Consider the following 22,051-nt stretch of genomic DNA (forward strand, 5'->3'; position numbering starts at 1 on the left):
AATAAAATATATATACCGCATATAGAAAAAGAAACACGAAATCAACCAACGTAAAACTTTCAGCCTCCGTTAAAAGTCGACTTAATAGCATCTACATTTTTATTTTAATACATACAGTGCAAATACACAACATCAGCTGCATAAAGCAGAGCATATATAATATATACAGGAGATTACCAGAAAATAAACCTCTGTGTGGTCACAAAGGGAACGTCATAAAACATCCAGTGGCAGGAGCGTTGCTGCAACATTGTAATCAGTTGCCGATTACTCATTACACGAGATCCCTCGCGTCATCCGATACTCGGTCCAGTACTCGACTACCAGAGACTACCACAATTGAAATGCTTGGATTATATTTTGTATTACCTTTCACATTTGTTTTTTTCTTATAAACTTAAATTACTTATTGTATGTACACGTGAAATAGTATATATACACACACACACATATACATTCACACATTACATCAGTTTATAAATGCGCGTGTACTTTAATTCATTGCAATTGCAGGGAATTCTCCGTACTGTGTACAGGTAACAAGACGTCTCGTAGCGTGGCAAATTCAGTGCGGAGGAGTGTTGCTCCGATTCTGTGTATCGCGCGAGGTTTCCCATCTTCTCCACCGTCGACCAAACCCAGTCACATTTCGCAGTCGGCACTCGGGGTCTACGATCAAAACTGTGCGATGAAATTCAACAACACAATAACAGTGTACCGCAGCACAAATTCATTCCTGCAACCCCGAACACAGGGTGCCAATTCTCAAACTGGACAGGCGGCAGACCCGAGGTGGCAATAGATTAGTGTTATCCAACACTGCATTACACAGTGACAAAGGTGATTTAGGCAACACTTAGGTGTTGCCATCTCAGAAATTGCAAGTCGGTCCCACAGGATTGGTGCGCAACTGTTATTTTTGCATCGACTCAACGATTCACTGTGCCTGGCACCGTGGGTGTGGGGCACCGCAAAACTGCACGCATCGCTCATTGCCCTCGCGTGTCAAATTGTCTCCGCACTATCGCGGGCATCGCGAGCAGCATTCCGCTTCGTTTATGGCCCCGAGCAGGTGGTGGAAATTCCACGTTAGGGTGGCGGGGCCAATTCTCCTTTTTGACACCCACTTGACTTCCCACAAAGCGGTACCTATTTTATATCGATCGTGGAGATGATGGGCCGAGTTAACCCCCATCAGGATTTCAAATCCCAAATTTCCAATTAGTTGAGCTCTAACCACGGTGCCATGCAGTCAATGTGTATAAGGGTGTACACACGTGTGTGTGTGTGTGTGCGTACTGCCTAGTGGGGAGCGGTGGTGCAGCGGTTAGCGCGCTGCGCCACGGACCCTGCGAGCCGAGTTCGATTCCCGCTCACGGCCAACACCAGTGACGATTATATCTGAACCGGTCAATGGCCTCCCATAGGTCTACTCGGGAGGAGGGGGGGTGGTCTTTGTACTGCATTGTATTATCCAATGACGAGCACATCTCATACTCAACCGATGTTTAGTGCACGAGAAAGTAATCGCAATATTATAATCGCAAGTACGGCACTCTGTAATCAGTTACAGGTTGCACGTGGAGTCGTTGTGATGAGTCACACTTGACGAGCTGCAATAATGGGACTGCAGCGGCGTCGTTGCAGCTGCGTCGCGCCAGGTCCCATCGATCGCTTGCGCGAACGGGAACCTCAGGGCGCGAAGAGCCACAGCAAAGGGTGCTCGGAGCGTCGGTCTTGTGGAACTTGACATTAGGGGAGCTCTTTTACAGCGAAGTTTTTAACATAAACTCCCCTGCGCCCGAGTGTCATCAACACCTGTAACGGCAGTGAAGCAAATTGCCCCCCCCCCCCCCCCCCGATTCATTACAAATAATCGGGGCTTAATTTCCCATGGAATATTTTCCAGGGCATCCCCCCCCCCCCACAACTCTACCCTGACAGCCAATAAGGGGGCCTTGGTCAGATATTTTCTGGAGCTCAAGCCCACACAGCTCCGACTTGCAATGAAGCCCTGCCAATGGGGTTTCACAAGAATCTACTGGTTGAGGAAGCAAAATGGGTAAGTTTTTTTTCACACGCAAAGAAAAATTAGAAAATAAACGTGCCCATCTTTAAATATTACCGCAATAAATTGATCAGTTGTTGGCTTTAACCGTCATGTATTTTGTTTTATTGTACCGTTGATAGCGACTGGGGAAACACACTTTTTTTTAAAGGAAACGAAAGCCAAAGTGATAAAAACCGTAAGAGAGAGTCCAACAAACACATGGCCCAGTCATGAGAGCACCACGTGTTCTTTTTTAAATTTCACATTTAAAGCTGAAATACTTCCACGTGATAAATAAAATATTGCACTGCGAAAATAAAACGTCACGTTTCAAGTGTTCAACGTACCAGGGAGAGACACCTGCTTGCGTTCAACCACCGAATGCCCAACCTCTCCCATCGTTGGACAAGGATTCAGAGCGAGCCCCTCAATTAGGAAATAAACAGGAATATGATGGCAAAAACATCCTACCACGGCATTCTAAACGATCGGTCTGCGGCCACAATATCAAATCGCGATAACGAGCCTCCAATCAACTCCGTGTCGTGTCAGATGCCCTCCGATATCATGACACTCAAAGAGAGAACACGACGACAAACTAATCTTGGTACTCGTACAGATATCGATGGGTGCGCGCTTTTTATTCCCCAATCGGTTGTCTGCATGTTTTACAACACGACGAGACCGACGAAACATTGGAGAGATAACGCGTGTGTGCGAAAACAAAATTAATGAACACACAGACGACGTGTGTTGTGCATGAGCGTTCACCTTGGTATGTTTGTTTTTTAAAATATAAACCAACCTCCAACCACTATCCTGATGGTTTATTATTAATTAAAGGAGGGGAAATTAACAACCAGCATGAGGTGATATTGATACATTGAACTGGACATGAAGAAATAATTTTCGTCATCGCCGTCATTATTAGGAGAAACCATGAGACTGGGTAGGGTAGGGTAGGCCTCAGGTCGGTGTGCGGCATTGGGTAACAAGGAGAAAACGCGTGCAGCACACCCACGCACAGGAGATGGATTCGTGAAAAACTGGGACAAATTGAGATCAGAGTTTGATTGTGACTTGTGGAGGTTTCTATCCAGCAGTGGACCGAGCATGGGTAATGAAACGTGGAGTAAGTCTGTCACTTGAGCCACTGCCGCTTTTCACATTTTTCCACGACGTAGAATTGTCCTCACGTGGCTCATACTCCAAGTGGCTTTTAATTTTTATTATTATTATTAAATAACTTAAGACAACACGAACCGTGAATCCCTGCATTGCAATACTGAAGAGCCTCGGCCCGCATCTCTTATCTGGACAAAATCGTTCGCTAAGCAAATGCAATTTTAAAGTCTCAAGTGCAAATAAGAAATGTATCGGTCGTTTTTCTTGTTTTTTTTGTATCCGTTTTTTTTATCAAATGTTTTTCCTTTTTTTAATCCACCGGACGGTAGTTTTATCAGATCTGTTCCTCAAAACAAATTCACTGCAAACAAAAAAAAGAAGTCCTGATGTAGCACAACGCAAATTACGGCCAAAACGTTCATTGGGCAATGCAATCGTCCTCGCTGTCACGGCGCGTGTGTTTTGATGGGCTCCGTTAGAAATCGGGGATTGAGAATCAGCCGCACGGAAAAACAGGTTGACTTTTCAATCAACCTATTTAAAAAATTAAATGTGAAAATAAATAGCGCCATGCTCTTTTGCAGGCAGTACAGGTTAGTGCGCAAGATTGTTTCTCAGGAATGTTCCGATTTGTGATTTAATACCAAAAACAACCAACAAAATATTCAGAAGCTGCTAAAATGCTAACAGAATAATTACGACCCATTCACGAAAGTGCTCAAAAACAATGAGGCTCGCTTCATAATTTGGCATTAAGATATCAGAACCTACTGCGCATTAATTGCACAATGTGCATTATTATAATGGCTTGGCAGTTTAAAGACTTTTTTTTTACTTGTCTTGTTCAGAAAACTCATTATGTAACAATAATCCAAAGTCTCTTTAAGATATTGATTCAAACTCTTTGCACGCAACAGTAACACAAGGTAGACACTTTTACTGGACTGCAGTACGTTATCATGAATGTAATTAGTTCAATTTCAAAGAAAAAAATATTTACAAAAAATTGTCTTTTTAAAATAAAAGTACGCAGCCGTGCACACACACACACACACAAACCCACCCACAGACAAAAACAAGCCGACAGGGCTGGTCCAGTGCCACTCGTAACAAGTGAGAATTACCCTCCCCGTGTGAGCAGCTTCAAATTTGTGAAAACGAACATCGAAATAGGAATCTTACAAACCGAATGTTCTGCCACACTTCGATGCCCAACTTTGTGGAGGCCACGTGTGGTGGGACCTTGCTCTGGTGCCGCAAGCATGGGGGCAACGTTCCTTCACGGGGCCCCGATGTTTGTGGAGAAGCAGCGGTGGCGGTGAATTCGGTTCCTGTCGATGGAGCTTTGTGGATTTATCACGCCGCAGGATCATGAAAGATGACGGCCGCTGGAGAGGGGCCTTCATCCAGCAGTGTATAAGACAAGACCAACGATGACGATGATGATGAATTAGTCGTACCTGGCTCGGGAGGGGAGTGTTGTGATTGGAACCATTGGCTCGCTGTTGGAAATTTGCGAGTTCCATCGCCGCCCCCCCCCCCCCCAGCATCCATAACACGAGGACCACTCTCTGTAGGAAGTCCACAGTGGCCGTACTATGGATAGACTGGACCTTGGCATGGAAATGTGGAATGTCGTCATGATGACGGGTAAAGTGAGCGCCACTGGGCGAGGCTGCAACACCCGGTGGGAAGTTGTTCGTGCTAGCTTTGTGGATTTGCCAAAGTTGTCATAGGAATGTGGAATTACCACAGGATTAACAAACGGGACTTGGGTATGGACAAATTGCTCGGTAATGCACGGGAAAGAGCGACTTCGTATTCCTGACCAATTTAGTGTGGGTAAAACCCCTCTGCACAGACACACGTGACCAAGCAGTAACAACGTATGAAGAGATATATATATACCACCAGCAGCTATTAACACTATTTTAGAATGCTCGTATTTAACAATAATCTGGTTATATTACATCTACAGCAGGTATTAAAATGTAAATCACAGCACAGTATTAATTAAGCAGTGCATCGAACAAAAGATACCCAGCCCTGCGAAATACAAACTTTACACATTTTTTCCTCCCCCCCCCCCCCCCGTCGTTTTATTTTCATTTCCAGTGTTGTTTTGAGAACGTGGTGAACGCTCGAAAAAAATGTGCAGGATAAAAATGCAGTGGGCGCACAGGCGATTGCTTTTGCGCAAACGTCGTCCCCTAAAGGGATAACAGAAACGTTCCTACGACTGTTTAGTTTTACTCCTTAAAAGGGGGGGGAGGGTAAAAGGTTTGTGGGTTTTGGGTGCACTGCAAATACAAACGTTTTCAACAGTTCCCATGTGCCGTCTTTTTGTAACAAATCCCCAGTAAATTACAAAGCCCCCAACCTCTCCACCGACTCTTGTCCTCCACCATGTTGCCGAGCTCAACGTGAAGTTGCTTAAAATAACAAATTTGGTCGTTTCTGAAATTTCCTCCCCTTTGCGAATCACAAAGCGCGCAAAAAGCCATTTTCGTTTATTGTTTATGCAGCAGTAGCTTAGTGGTCACTGTACGTTTTTGATCGCGAAAAAAAAATTCTGCGAAGCTTTTGAAAACGTGGAAACATTTCATCGTTATCATCACCGTCGTGGTCCCCGTAAATTTTTATTTTTGCTTAACAGTGTTTTTTTTGTTTGATTTACACCTCTTCGAAAACGTCGTAGTTGGCGCCTTACGATTCCGTAACGCGCGTCGCATCGGAACTCCAGAGTTCGTTCAATCCCTCGTTCATTCTCCACTCGCATCCCAACCTCGCCTGCTGCCCTCCATGACACACAACAGTGTCAATTGTCCTTTTCACCACCACCACGACCACGACCATCACCTCCTCCTCCCTCGCCAACCACCCTTCCCCTTAACTGCCACTCACACCACCTGCCTTTCGCCAATCATCTCCCCCCACAACTCTTTGCATCCCCGCCCCCCATTGTCCAGCCGCCATGCAGGCCATTGTCGTCCCCACAACGTCCACAGCCTTCTGCTGGTCGCTGCCACCACCACCATCGCTGCCACCACCACCACCACCGTCGTCGCCGCCCGGTGCCTGGGGCAGCGAGGGGCAGCGAGGGGCAGCGCCTCGCAGGGCAGGGCCCGTCCGCGGGCCCTAGCGAACCTGGGATTGGTAGTTCTCCTTCATGGCCCCTTCCTCATAGTCCATCTGGCACAGGATCATGTTGTTCTTCAGGAAGAACTTGTCTCCCACGCAGAACCTGCACATAGTCCACACACGACACGACGGGGTTAGTGCCTTGGTTGGTGCGATTTTTATTAAGTCTCTCCCGGGGGGGGGGCACAAAGCACTGTTGGTGAACGCCTGGTAATGATGGCATGGCAAGAGAATGCTGTTTGTTCCTCAGGTGTGTGTGTGTGTGGTATTGCGCCGAGTCAACGTAGAGGGCGGCACACCCGTCAGGTCTCGTGGTAAGTTCACCCCGATGTGCATGACTTGGGATCGAACTTGGGTTGTCGTCGTCGTCGTCATGGTCGCTGTTGTTATAAATGTAGCACAACAGACTGCTGCTCAGTTGCGTGGTAAATATGGGCACTTTGCCAATAAAAAAATGAAGTCGATCTAAAGCGAACGATGGCATTCATTTGTATCCCTTCCATGGAGGATTGAATACAGTGCAATCTCAATGAGCAGAGCGATAGAACATGCAGCCAGTTCTCGCAATTAATAGGTCGCCTTTTGTGGGAAATGTATAAACTTGGATTGGATGATATCAGCTGCATGTTCTGCTGCCATGTGTAATTGTCCCTTAAAAAAAAGGCGCACACTTTAGACTGCGGGCTTTATCGCAGACGCATCGCCAATTTGACATTTTCTTTGCGCCGAATGCGGCGTAATATTGCAGATAAAATAAATATAAAAAAGGGCACTTGGAAACTAAAACAGATCAGAGAAATGTGTCTTGGTGGCAGAAAAAGCAAAGCCTCATTGTTCACTGAAAATTGCTGAATATTTTATGGAGTAATAAATGTTATTTAGGAAATCTGACAGAGCCGTGGTTTTATTTTTTTTTTTCCCCCCTTCGCGAATTCGCACCGCAGCTCGCGGCCGCGAGCGGGGCACTCGACGCGACGTTGCACTCCCCCCCCCTCCTCCCCCCCCCCCCCCCCCCCCACAAAAATACAAAAGATGAACAATCATGTTTTTGTTCGGCTACAACAAAATTCCCGCATGTTGCATTGTAATGTATCATATATATGTGAAGCAACAGTTGCAAATGGAAATACATGTTTATGTAAAAAAAAAACCCACTCTTTAAACGTCTTGATACGTGTCATTTGTCTCGCTTTGTGAGGTTAAGGCAAGGTAATGATGCAGCGTTATACAATTGCTTCCTTATACCGCTGTAGGCAGAAACACCTCCACTAGAGGGCGCTCTAGAGAGCCCCGTCTGAGGCTTTTTTGGCCTACTCTTCCACACCAGACCATTATTCGAGGTTATGGTACGATGGTTCTACGGGTAAAAACTGACCCTTGTTATAGGAACGTGAAATTTACGAAACTGGACCAGTTCAGCTGCGAATGCAGACGAGCAGCACTGCCACGTGCCTCTGTAGGCAGGGAGACACTTCGACTTCTAAAAGGGAATTATATTGCGTTCCCTGCACACGTTGGTATTACATTTCGCGACACGTCTCCGATGTCTGCGCTACTCAACTTACCCAGGCATGGTAGTTTGTGGCCGAATGAGTAGGGGAGTAACTCGACTATCCTGTTGTGTTCAAGGGGTGGGTTTTTTTTTCTCCATCAATTCAATACAAAATCGGTTCTATCCGAGACAATGTCACGATGACCACATCTCTTTGGCTAAGGCACAGGGATTCATCACAAAAGGAATGGAAGGCAAACCTCGCCGTCTAAAGTGTACGCTGCACCAAGCCTCTCCACCCGGTTGAATTTCAAATTCAGAACGCCAGCAAGTATTGAAGCCCACAGCGGTAATCAAAATACATTTTCTGCCAGTATCGACGTCGATACCGCTCGAATAAAAACTGGGGCGAAAAATGTAGTCGCATGAACATCATTTTTCCAAGTCGAAACACGTCCCCTTTCCAAAATGAAAGTATTTACAAAATTTTGTTTAAAAAAAAAAAAGGTGCATTAAATGCTTCATGGAAACCTGAACGTCATTAATCTCCATTAAACCCCGACGCGTCATTCGCGGAGCCAGGCAAAATCTCGTGGCGACGTTGCCAGGAGTGGCCACCAAAGCGCTCTCTCTCTCTGCCTAGTTGGGCGCGTTAAGTGTCCTTGGCAAACGGTCTACTGGAGCCCAGCTCTGTGCCGCAGGGTCTCGAGGAGGCTGTGACCTCAACAAACTCAGAGCTCTCAAGCCGTTGCCACTGGGGTTGCCACCTGCTCTGGTTTTCTCCCATGATTGGTCACTTCGAGGTAGTCCATCCTCGGAATTCTCGAGTCTTCCCAGGACCTTAAAGTCCCAGTTATTGTCAGGTTGTACAATAATGCATCGTCCAGATTTGTAAGACACACCCTCAAAAAATAAAGTTACACAATCTCATCACACATACACACCTACCAGATAATAATACACAGCACTCAAAAACTATTGCTTTAAGATGCACGAGAAACATCTGCACCTTATAAACAACACAGAGAATGCCGCGATGCGCCACCGAAGAAAAAGCAATCATACACGTGCAGTTCCTCTCCCCCTCCTGCCGTGTTGCCCGGGTCGTGCCATGCGTAGCACCGACCTGTGGTTGCAGAGCTGGCAGGCGAAGCAGTCGAGGTGGTAGACGTTGTCCCGGGCCCTCATCACCATCTCGAAGGCCGGGATGAGCTTGCTGCAGGCGGCGCAGTTTCCCGTCACGCCGAACAGCCTGGGGGTTGCAGGCCACAACAGTTCAGGGTGAGAAGTGGGCGACGTTGGCGGCAAATGCGTCGAGAGAGTAAATCAGTCTTCTTGGTTCTTTCGGTAAAGTCACGTAGAAGGGAAATAATAAAATAATAAAAATACTACATAATAGAATAATTCTCACGACGTTTTGGCCACAACGCAAGCAGCAGTCCTCAGGTGAAGAACAGGTCTGTCGGAAAGCAGCGTTTACCGAAAGATCCAAGAAGATGAATCCCTGCAGTCACGAAAGCTTTAAATCGAAATTTAGAGTAAATCAGATCGCAAATGAAAGGGGGCGGCTTGTGCGTGTCCCCCCCCCTTCCCCGTGTTACTCGGTTTGAGGCAGAGTCTGCGACCCAATTGACGGGGCTTGACGCAAAGCGGTCCATCCGGCTCCGTGGTGTTTGTTGGGAGAGAACCAAGATCTCTTAAGCTGAAAAGTCAATCCGACATTTTTTCTATGAATATACAGCATCTAGAAAATCAAACGGCACTTCATTCAGGAAGGTCCTATTTGGAAGTATTGGCTAATTGTTATTTTTAAAGCAGTAGAGGAGGAAAATGGGGGAAACCCATGCTTCGAAAGGTTTAACAAAAAGGTCCGTACAGATGGGTTTATGGACCAATTTTATATCTGCAATTTCCTGGCCAGCTCATCTCCATGGGTTTGAGAGTTTCTCAAAATCTGCACGATCCACCCACATTTGCCCCCAAATTGATGGATTAGAAGACATGTATCTCGACGCATTCAGCCCTCTAGGGCTGATAAAATATCACTGACAAAAGCAACCAAAGTGGATAGACACTGACCCCCACCATAATAATGTCGAATTTCCATCACTGGCTCAGGATGGTCACGGGAGATGAGCACTGCCCCATTTGCTTGTTTGGGCCAAGTCACGCACCAGCTTATTACTTTTCGAGATTCATTTAAAATATATATTAATAAATCACCAACAATATGAAAAGCGAGGCAATGATTGGGTCAATGCAAGGTCAGTTCTAACCAAACCATTCAGATTCCTCTACAGAGCCTCCCAGGCATGGCACAGTGGCGTGTTTATCGCCGTTAAAATTCGAAGTAAATCAAGTGTCCCACAGATGTGTTGATGGCTGCAGACCAGGGGAGGCAAGCATGCGCCAGGAGCCCTTCACTCGGCCTAGCGATGAAGCTAGAGGTGGCGCTGTTCAACTGCTCTTCTTAAGGACGCCTCAAGGAAGCCGACTGAAGCGAACCCAAGGCTCTAATAACTTTGTCATCATTGCAGTCGACAAGAGCCTCAGCTTGTCGCTGTACACCAGTCCCCCGCCCTGCCCCCACCGGCCACTAGCCTCGTGTTGTGATGGTTCTTGACCTGTGTCGTAATGAGGCTAAAGTTATGCATCACTTGCGGGAGCCGAGCGCTCATGAACGACTGGGTGTTGCGGCGCGTGTGGCGCTGCAGGGCATCGACGGAGCTGCTGGGGATGAGAATTCTTGACCCATTATTAGGAATGTTGCGAGTTCAAATCCATGTCAGGGGCTGACTGGGCTCACTATCCCTCTGGAGCCGATACAATGTACCATCTTGTGGTAAGAGGAAAATAAATAAATCCTCGTTGCATCGCACAACCATGAGAGGGGAAGCGATGACTTAGGCTTTTGTCCAGCAGTAGATTGATCATGTCCGATAAAAAATATTTTTTTTAATTGTCCTATATATAATCTGGCTATGCCCTACGAATGTGGAAATGTCACTGTTGGTTCAGAGTTACAAAAAGAGAAAAAAACAATGCCCCATGATTTGACTTGGCCGGTGTGGTGGTCATAATGCACTCATGTCATCTAGTGGCAAATGTGAGGCTTGTGGGCGATGCAATGATGGAGCTACAATGTGCACAAGATATCCACATGTAGTAAAGCAGCACAGCAAGTAGGTTAACAGGGTATATGCACGATGAGTTTGCACGTTAATCTCCTCCACGAGCAGTTTTTCTCCAGGTACTTGCATTCCTTCTACTTCCAGCAGTTCCACAAACAGAACTGGCCAAACATCCCAAAGGCAGGACTCTCCTAGAAAATCCACCTGCAGTCTCAGCGAGGCTCCAAGAAGTTAAACAGAGAAAATCACATCTTGTGTAGCTCCGTGCTTTGCAGTCACGTGGGAGGGTCAGTTGCAACAGCACGCGGTGTTACCACCGGAACGGCAAAAGTATAATTGACAATGAGCTACATTTGAATAAATACAAAAAAATTTTGCTGCCAGCTGTCAATAACAATTAAGGAGACAGAGAAAGCGCTTCGCGGGGTGCAACGCGAAAATTAGCCAATTGCGATGCGTCGCAAAACGCGCGTCTCCAGAGAGCGGCGGAGTGCGCATCCTTGCATTGAAATGATTTCTTGAAGTCGGCGTGACCTCTGACCCGAGCGATGCAGTGCAGATGAGCACCTCCTGTTGGGGGGGATCACAAAGGCGGCGCGGATTGCCTCTCTGTTAAAGGTCGCAGAGTTCAATCACCAGCCATGGATGCGGCTTAGCGTGCAGAGATGCAGAGCTCCCACGATCAGGAGCACGAGTTCAAATCCAGGCCAGGCATGGCCTCGGCTGTACGAATCGTTATCGTAGGTGCTCAGGTTGTGCTGTGTGGCTCTCCGATGTGCGTGTGGCTTGTGCCGCTGGCGTGTTGTTCGGTATGGTGTGCAACGTTTCCGTCCATGTTCTGGGAACTTCTTCAGGAAAGTATTTCAGTTCTCAGTACGTGGCTAGGAAATGTCGGGCATCCGACCTAACAGTACGCGGTACAACGACGAGAAAACACATCAGGGAGCCATTCGCCATCATCTCTAGCATCACCAGGGTCACACCGAGCACCACCCCATTAGACTGCACTACTTGGTAGGAAGTCCACAGTGAATATCGCATGAAGAGACTGGTCCCCGGCATCGCATTGTGGAATGTCTAACGCTTGCTAATGAGTGATAATAAAACGGGACCCAATGCTTTCTTCAGAATGGGGTTGATTTTTTAAGTTCAAGCACCAACGATGTTTTAAAGTTCGGGGTGTTGGTAAAACGAATGGGGTACCACTTGCCGTTCCATCAGCCTGGACGCGTCGGGATATTGACACCGCACCCACTCGCATCCAAACGGCGTTATTAAAAAAAGGCACCAGGCGGGGAAAAAAGTCCTTGTGAAAGTCCCGAGAGACATGAGAACTATGCCACGCTGAGAGGTACACAGGCCGGTTACAGAAAATAATATTTCAAAACCATTTTTTTTTTAAAACAAAGTTCGTGTTCAGGTCAGAGTTACAATGAAGTACATAGGGTTGTTGGGGGGGGCGGCATTCTTAAGAGTACAACAGAATGTTAAATGTTAAAGTGCAGCACTAGCTGGAGTGTTGGTGCCGTTTAAAAAAAGGCGCGAGCGTGCATCTCCTCGCTCATACGAAGCAGCAGGCAATGTTCATCGCCGCCTCACGAAATATTTTCAAGGTGCCCAGCGGCGGCGAGCTGGGCAAAGGTTCAGTGCCCCAAGCAGCTAAAAAAAGGGGGCCATGGATTCATCCCAAGTACAAAAAATATATATGTGAAACATCAGCAGAAATTCAAAACCTAAGTCACATACTAAGCAAATTCACGTTCAGAAGGACAATAAATCTCTCTCCCTCATCTATCCCGTCTGCATCTCTCGTCGCACAACGCCGCGGCATCTACATTTCCCTGATCTCACGACGCCGCGAGCTCATCTTCATTCCCTTTTGTCATCTCACCTCGGATTTAAATGCAAAAAATGTTTTTGTTTAGGACGCCCAATGGACCAGCCCCAGCAACTGACCGCACCTCGGCGGATATTCAGAGTGCCTGAGCAGAAAGTAACCGTCTACTGCGAGCCGGAGAATTTTTTAATATTTTTTATAAATCGAGCTGCACTGTTGCATCATTAGCGATTAGGGTGGGTGTTGCGAATGAACACTGCAACCCAAAAAAAAAAGGTTCAAGGTTTGTTTTTTCCTTTGCCAACACCATGGGACGATCCTACTGCCGCAGGTAAATTCCTGATGAGAAGGTCTGAACAACACCGCCTCTGATTATGCTTAACCCGACAAGACACGCCGGTACGCGGGACATTAACAAAAAAAACACTTTGACACGCGCGCGCCCCCGAAGCTCGCTTGTTGTTTTCGGTGCCGGCGTCGGTTTGACGAGCGCGCGATGCGGTGAAAACGAGGCGCACAGCGCGGGGCTGCTAAAGAGCGCATGGCATCGTTCAACGAAAACGAAAATATGAATGGGTGGATGTTACGGTGGCATCTTAGTCTGCAGACACCACCCACAGTACGTCCACAAGCATGCACACAGCAGCAGCGCCTTTCTCTGGATTCATCGAATAGTGGGCAGCATAAAAACCTACTGCACATGATTATTAATTATAGATTATAGCCCCGTCAATCCACTGCTGGATGAAGGCATTGATTGCACACAAAGCACATGACTCGTCGAAACATTGAGACACATATGCGCGTATAATTGCGCGCGCACACAACGTTCACATAATAATTGCTTAAATTTCGATTTAAAGCTTTCGTGACTGCAGGGATTCATCTTCTTGGTTCTTTCGGTAAAGTCACGTAGAAGGGAAATAATAAAATAATAAAAATAAAACATAATAAAATAAAATTCTCACGACGTTTCGGCCACAACGCAAGCAGCCGTCCTCAGGTGAAGCACATGAAGATCATTCAGACGCTGTCTTTCCGACAGACCTGTTCTTCACCGGAGGACGGCTGCTTGCGTTGTGGCCTAAACGTCGTGAGAATTGTATTTTATTATGTTTTATTTTTATTTTTTTATTATTTCCCTTCTACGTGACTTTACGGAAAGAACCAAGAAGAATAATTGCTTAATCGGGTGTTGCAGGCAGTACAGCAAGCAGATTGGGGACAGGCTGCACATGTGTGTCATTCAGTCACCCTAGTATGCATATGCGCCGCGCAGCGTAAATAACACGCGATGCATCACAGACGCATTGTATCTGTCGTTATACATCACAGGCACTGTATTGAAGCTCCACGTTTATGTGCTCCCATGTGCAATATTAAACGATAATATGAAAGGGGGGAGGGGGTGGGGGTGACCGTACGGAAAATGAAAGTTGGGAAGTAAGTTATGGGCGCACAGACGGAGGCTTTCAACTTGCAAATGTCCGCGCATCCTTCTTACAACTTGTTCATATCGCGTACACGAAGCTTCACGTCCACGCAGAGACAGTAGACTTATCCACGCACGGCTTAGCAAAAGTGCATTCACATCTACAGGACCTTTTTTTGTTGCCGGTATTAAAAAGGTCCCGTAGATATAACCGCTCAACCTAAGCTACGAATGCTTATTCTCTTTTCATCACTGCATTCAGGTGAAATGAAATAAACGAATTGCAACAAGCCATTTTTTATGAAAGTGTCATTTATTTAGTGATACCAATCATTCACCCAGGAAAGGAATCAGGGTCTTGAGATTATTTTTCAAAAAGAGGTCCGCACTGGAATACTTGTTCAACGACCTACTCTCTGTGCTGCTTAAATCATCGACGTCTTTGGTTTTGTACCAGCGGAAACTGGCGAACACCCACCAGGTATACACTGAGGAGGGGGTGACGCTCAGCACTGCCATCTCCTGGCAACGCTTCCAAGCCCCACGCTTCCTACAGCACCTGGCAAGCCCTGGTGACCACTCGTCCAGGAGCTACTAACCATGTTCACCCCCCCCCCCCCCTTAGCGTCTGAGATGGGATGAGATGTGGTGTATTCACGGCGATTTGGTTGCAGGATCGAGGGTTCTGCCCGTGTAGGTTGGCGGAGGCTTAGCACAACGGCTTGCGTGTTGTGGTAATTTGCCAGGACAAAAAACCATAACCTCGGGGAATCGTGTCAATGTGAAAAATAAAGAGAGGCACCAAAAATTCATGGGGTTTTAGCCAGACCCGCCGTTCATTGATAAACAAACAGTATCTCTTTACTAGCTCATGCTTAAACAGTGGACATTTAATCACAAAAGCACGTTGGAAAACATTTTATTGCGTGCGGAAGATGTTTATTCTCCCCCCCCCCACCATCAAAATGTTTACATTTAAGCAGTTTTTTTTTTTAAAACCCCGCACACACCGGGGGGGAAAGCCGCCACAAACATTTTCAATTCACAGTCCGCGTTATTTCGCTTTCCCCTCCTCGAAAGTGGTTATATCAATTTATAACAAATTCTCCAACACCGGCGGCGCAAAAAAATAAATACATGTTTTATCGCGAGAAATTGCGTCGGGAATTTTTGTTGTTGTTGTTTTCGAGCATGTCCCTTTACAAATAAATGCAATTTTAAACGCCGGCTACCTTGCTATGGGGCGACGCATTACTCTTGTAGATGTTCCGCGCGCATTGAGGCCCTGCGTCTTATGTCACATGTTGATTTGTGGCTCCGTTGGGCGAGACCGTGGCTTGAGCAATGCTGCCTAAATTACTCTGCGGACGGGGAAAAACCTCCCGACAGCCGTGTGACATTTTGCAATTCCCCCCCGCCCCGCCCCGCGCGCAGAAAGGCCAATACAGCGGCTCAGAATTAATAGCCATTAAAAAAGAACCAATTTCACATCGGAATATCAAGAATAGATAGAAGGCAATAAGGTAAAAGGTTTCCATTATCTCGGGCCCGGAATCTATTGGTGCGCAGGCGAGGTCCTCTCTCACGGTCGGTGTGTCCGTGCTGCGGCAGGCCATTAATCATCCGACCATTACCAAGCAAATGACACTTAATTAAACACTACATTAACCCCAGTAATGGGGGGACAAGGGTGCTCGCCATCAATCAACGTGACGGAACGCGCGGCGGACAGTGCACAACCCAGCGAGTGCTTTCTGTTTGTCTGCGGGTCCCTGGGGTGTCCCAGGTGCAAGCATGGAGGCCAAGCACACGCCCGAGGAAAGGGGAGAGAGAGAGAGGGAGAGAGGAAGAGGAGGAGGGGGTTGGAGCGACCGAGAAGGGGTGTGCGCAGTGATGGCCGAGGGAGAAGGGAGCCCATTGTGTTCGCCGCAAATTACCAGGGGCCAAATAACAGCAACGCGGCGAGCCTGCTGTGCGAATTAAACGAGGCCCGGCAATTAAAAGCGGCGCATTAATTGCTGCTGTGGTTTCACCTGGGCTCCTGTCCGACTTAAAATTATCTTTTATTCCCCCCCCCCCGTCCTGCTCCTCCTCCTCCTCTATGCGTGTCGTCCAGCACGCACACGCTCGCTGCGCTCTCCCTCCTCACGCAAGCGAGCCTCCCTCCCCACCCGACTCTTCGCCGCACGAAACCTCCTCTCCCACTGCCGCTCCCCTTCCAGAACACCGCCACCACCATTTCTTCGAGAAAAAAAAGCCACCGCCGTGGGTTTTTTTCCCCTCTCCGTCTCTCCCAAAAGCTCCCTTCCGCTCTCTCCCTCTCGAGTGGCACGCGCGGTCCCAAGCTCCGCGGCTTGTTACGGAGGAGAAGGGCTGGCGGAAAAAACAAGCCCCCGCATCGATCCAATTTCGTCCGGGTGGCAGGAGCGCGTCTCTCCCCGGCTGCTTACGGGCGGCGCCGAGCGGAGCGAGCGTGAGAGAGGCCCGCCGCGAGTACGTGCCTTCCCCCCGCAGCGAACTCATCAGAGCAATTATGTCCCGCTGACATCCTGGCAGTGATTTATGGCTGGTTTCACTGGAGGCCTCAGACTTAACAAGGTGACATTTTCGCCAATCAGAAGTTTTCTCGGCGCACAAAGCACGAGTGTTTGTGAAGTTCAGGACAAGGACCCAATTATCCCTGAGTGACAGTGCGAGTGTGTAGGGCCATTAAAAAAGGGAAACGGGGCAGCGTGCGCCTCTCGCCACAGTCGCGACGCTGCTCGCGCCGGACTCCTCATTAGGAGAGCGCTCCGGTAACGAACTACCGCGTCGCAAATTGAACGGCGGCACGCGTTTCAAAGCGCAGCGAGTTCAAGAGCGCATTACGAGGCATGACACACCTTAAAACATTTTCGACGAATATGGAAAGCACGCGGTAATGGGCACGCTGGGCCCTTCAACTTCACAACGCTCCATTATAAAGCGCTCACAGCTTCGATTCGCACAATCCCTTTCCGTGTATTCAACTTTTATTCGGAAGAAAATGAGCAATTTGAAATGTCCACTTAAAATGTTCTCCGTTTGATAATTTCATGTTCCGTTGTGTCGTGAAAATGTATTTGCTTTTTTTTTTACTTTCATGCTTCCCGTTGAAAACCAGATTTGGAGTTTTACTTAAGGTTAGTTATGAACGAGTTTGGTTTCCATCCGTTTCATTTCCCACTCCCCAAAAAAATAAACCAACAACCCTCACACGTCCAATTAAATAAAGCAATGTTCTCATTGCGGCTGCCATATTTCAACTTTAATGAACATAATTTAAACCAGGACGTTCATGGATTGGATACCGCCGGTGAAGGCTTTGGAAAAGTCAGAAAAAAGCCAGGAGGCACAATTCGTTCATTTCCCGCCCCCTTCCCTCTTGTTCCCAGCAACCATTTAATTAGCATGTGGACCAGACCGCAAGTAAAAAGCTAGGGAAATGTTTTGGCAAAACCAATCAGGCTGCCGATGGACTTCATCACCACAAACCAACTTCGCGCAGTGGACGGGCAACTTCAAACACACACGAAAAAATATAGAGAGGCTGTACAAAAAAACCCGTTCCTTTCTCATGGGACACACATACAGGGGCCCGTCCAAATTAAATTCCACTATGGGATTATTTGCCGTGCGCAGCGTCGAAAGAGAAATTAGAAGGGGAAGAAAAAAAACACAGGCGCGGTGCCTTTTTGTGCGGCTTTCGGGTGTCCAAATAGGGTGACCTTCAGAGAGAGAGAGAGAGGGAAGGTACGCCGTACAAACACGGCAAGTCAAACAAGCCCCCGCGCTAATTGAGGAACCAGCAAATTCTGGGCGCAATCAATTACTCTGGGGCTTGGCGTCGCTCGCGGACCAGACTTTATTTCCCAAGTCGGCCAGGGCAGTTTTCCACGAGCGCAAAACAGAGAGGCTCCCTCCAACCTTCCGAGGCCCCCATTCGTTTCTTTCGACAGGTCTGAACCTATTAAGAAAATGCATTTTGGTGGGTGATGCCTAGCCGCTATTGATCAACCGCCCGTGTCGAGCTCCTGACAGCTTTCGGCCATATCTGGTGCGCGAGGCTGCAGTGCGGTCGCGTTTCTCCCCGTGCCCCACACTGGCGCTCAGAGCCGAGAAGTGGTGCGAGATTTTTTTTTTTGGGGGGGGGGGGGGGAGGAAGGGGTTTCTTTCGCTCCCTCCTCTCCCTCCGCGCGTAGCAACGGTGCATAAGAAGGCAGAACTGGCCACACGCGCGCACACACCACCACCACCACACCACACAAATGATCCCCCCCCCCCCCAGCCGCCATAGAGTACACGCTTAATTGGACCGTTGGGGCGAGTGCTGTTAGGGAGCGCCTATTAAAGCCTGCGTGGTGGTGCGCAAAGCAGTGGTGAGGCCAGCACCACACCCAGCTGCCTCGGTCCGTTCCCCCAGTGCTGATGTTTATATGCTGCACCAGGTTACATATTTTAGGCCAAGTCGACCTAGGAGAAGCCCAGGACCAGGTTCGATATCACTTGTGCCTTTTGTAAGGCAAGGCCAAGAGTCGAACTAAGGTTCTGCCACATGTACAAAGACACACACACACACGTGTACAAAGACACACACACACACACACGTGTACAAAGACACACACACACACACGTACAAAGACACACACACACACACGTGTACAAAGATAAAGATCCCTGATATAGCCTTTAACAGTGGGACAGGTGCTGTAAGCGAGCTCCTATGAAGACTGATGGCACGAGGCAGTGGGTGGCCAACACTATGCCCAGTCACCTTTGTCTCCCCAGTGCTGATGTTAACACCGCTCCAGGTATTCAACCTAGGCCAAGGATCCGGTTTAAACGTTGGGTGCCATTATTGGCTGCGAGCACGAATCTAACCCTCGGATCACCGGGTTCGTAGCGCAGTGCGCTAACCGTTGCACTCCCGCTCTACACTATACTGCACGCAGACACACGTACACATACAAGCACACTCAACTCATGCTGCACATAAAAGGTTAATTGTTTTATTAAGCCAAGCACCATTACATTGTATTGCAACTAATCCTTTCCCGTTCCGATGACGTACGTGTACATCAAAACGAACACGGAAGAAAATATAAAATAACTGCATCGGTACCGTGGCTCCCATAAGGCCGTGCGGTAAGTAGGGTGTGCGACAGTTTGGCACCAGCTACCATCGAGTGCAGTCGTGTCGCCAGAGTTGTCTGCAGCGAGTACAACTCCTTTAAACATTCCTGTGGAGGGAGCTGGTAGGAACGTTGGGTTGCTCGGTCAATGGCCAGGGTCAACGGCGGCGTGGTGTATTCCACAAATATGGCCGACTGTGACGGCGGGCACAAGCCGGCGTGAGTAGGTTAAACGTTGAGTTTTATAAGGGCACCAGGGGGTGACCAGCCCCTCCCCACCCAGCCCCACCCCTCCCACCCCCCACCCAGCCCCACCCTCCCCACCAAGCCCCTCCCCTCCCATTTTTGGATGCACGACGGACAGACAGAATAATCCCCTGTGGGCTGGTGTAGCCAGGAGGTTCCTACCAGTAAAACAACGGCACCAAGCCTCGCGACATAAAACGAATGCGGAGCCTTGCGCGTTCCAAGATTCAGAGGTGGTGAACGGGACCCACACTGCAACTTGCAGACGTCTCGGAACGGGAAAGGGTTAATACAGCGACATTATTTTTCCAAATCAGTTTCACGTCGGTGATGTTTACAGGTACGATTACAAATTTAAAAAATCTAAACAAACTCACAACCGCAGCGCAGAAGCAGACACTGCAAGTGTTCACCTCTCCGCTGAACCAGGTATCGAGGCAGGTGCCGCAAAACGCTTTTTTATTCCCTGCGCAAAGGTCTTAACCCGCGAGCGAAACGTGCGGTCAGGAGGGGGGGCGGGGGGGGGGACCCCCACGCCTATCGAGGGCTCCCGAGCAATCCTCTGGGCCGAATTAGCGCCGTTCAAAACGTGGCCGCGAAGCCCTTGCCCCGTACACGCGCTCACCATGAAGCTCGCAAACCCCGAGAATGCCTTCACCACGACACGAGGACTCGTCCGACAATTCGAGTTTCTCGATGGATTCTTCACACAAGCCACAATGGAGGTTATATAATCACAGGAGGCAATGAAAATGGACGGAACAACGGCAACGTTGCATAAGCTGTAACAACGCAGAGCACTGCAATGGCGTTGAAAGATGTGGACTTTCATTTGCGTGCCAATTAAAAGACAGCATTATTAAGCAGTAATAACGTCCCCTTTATTAAATGCAGCCCGAGGCAAGGCTGGTTAGAAAAAGCAAGGCTCCAAATCAGAAGGCTGGGAGTAAAAAAATCTTGGTCTGGGGTCCACTCAACCCATTAACCCCCATGGGGTCAATATAAACAAGTTCCGCTTGCGTGAGAAATCGACAGTGCTCGGGTCTAACGGACAGACTGGTGCTCAGCATAGCAATGTGGAATTTACCGCCACTGGTGCAGGTAACCACCACTCCTTGGTCATCTGCGGGTCACATTATCCAGGATGCAGATTAACTGCATTAACAGTGCTAAATCGCGCCTCTGATTAGTGCAGTTGGTCACGTTCAGTGCGAAAGAAGCTCAAAAACACATGGTCTCCTGCCAAACAACAAACGCGTAACGTTACACCGGTTTTCATTGCTATTGCCATCCGCTCCTCGCTCGTCGAGGGCCAGCGACTTTGGTGCCTGTGGACATTTGCTAAAGTCGGCAAGGAAAGCGATTGCTTGAAAAAGCTGGCGACACACCACGTCTCCACCCCCCATCCGAAAATCAGCGTTGAGCCTCACTGACGTGCGTTTTTTCACTACCTGTGGTGTTTTTTTTGTTTGTTTAATCGGCGCCTCGCCTTCCAATGCCCCATATAAGACAGACTTTATTATTTTAATCATGGGAAAACCTCACCGACTATTCCTCCTCCTATAGTTGGGGGGGGGGGGGGTTCTGCATATGTCGGGTGTTTGCACGTTTACTTTAATTGCGAATTGCCTTGCATTGTGGGAGGAAGGAAACCCAAGTGGTCACGCAAGACATGCACGTTTAAAATACAATTTTTTATAAAAATGGCACACTACCGTATTTAATTTGGTGTCAAGGATAACTTCCCTGTAAGAGAAATGAATGTTTTCTCACAATAATCCCCCTGCAATGGCCCCGACCAAAGCTGGTTAACAAGATGAATACAGAAATGTAATACGACCCTTCTTGGAAATCAAAGTTTGTTTAAATCACCTCTATTGCCCACAAGCCAAATCCCTCCCCGAAGATCAGCGCGTTCTCTCCTGCAGCGCGGAAGCGATGGAAAACGATTGCTCCAATTGCTGCGGCGCTGTAATCCTGCGGATCGGCGTTCAATTACCAGTCCGCAAGTGCATTTTGAAAACAATATCAAATTGGCTTTCCCATACACCCAAGGAAGCCGCCCCCCGCCCCCCACTTACCTAGTCCACAACAAAGCCCGTGTTTAGTTCAAGTAGCAATATTTGTAATTTTGCCCCTAGGAGTAACCGATCACACACGAGCACACACACACACACACACATCTCGGGTGTATGGGAGTCGCAGATCTTAACTGCCGCATTTTGGTCGCGTTCCTCATTCCTTGGATATCCAAATGACGGAATGCATCTGAGAGGACCACGACCGAGGAGATGGAGCGATGGAATCAGTTCATGTGCTGGTGGCCAGTGTATTACTGCACGGCAGGATCATGGGAAGTGGCGTCGACGGCTTGGGGAGGCCTTCATCCAGCAGTGGAATGACAACGATGGGCGGTGCAGCACCTCAAGCTCTTCAACCCACAAAAG

The 22,051-nt window shown here is 48.2% G+C and overlaps 1 protein-coding gene across 4 annotated transcripts in view; it reads right to left on the reverse strand.

Annotated features, from left to right (window-relative positions):
• Positions 1-5,257: 5,257 nt before the first annotated feature.
• The window catches only part of LOC144933794 (LIM domain only protein 3), a 180,839-nt gene continuing 164,045 nt past the window's right edge, over positions 5,258-22,051 (reverse strand). For all 4 annotated transcript variants that reach the window (XM_078858924.1, XM_078858925.1, XM_078858922.1 and 1 more), the window contains exons 3-4: positions 8,935-9,060; positions 5,258-6,419 (exon numbers count right to left, since the gene is read on the reverse strand). In XM_078858924.1, coding sequence (XP_078715050.1) covers positions 6,314-6,419; positions 8,935-9,060 — 232 coding nt within the window. In that variant the 3' untranslated portion in view covers positions 5,258-6,313. The remainder of the gene's footprint in view (positions 6,420-8,934; positions 9,061-22,051) is intronic.

Source organism: Lampetra fluviatilis, chromosome 8 (assembly GCF_964198595.1).
Source record: "Lampetra fluviatilis chromosome 8, kcLamFluv1.1, whole genome shotgun sequence".
Lineage (NCBI taxonomy): Eukaryota > Metazoa > Chordata > Hyperoartia > Petromyzontiformes > Petromyzontidae > Lampetra > Lampetra fluviatilis.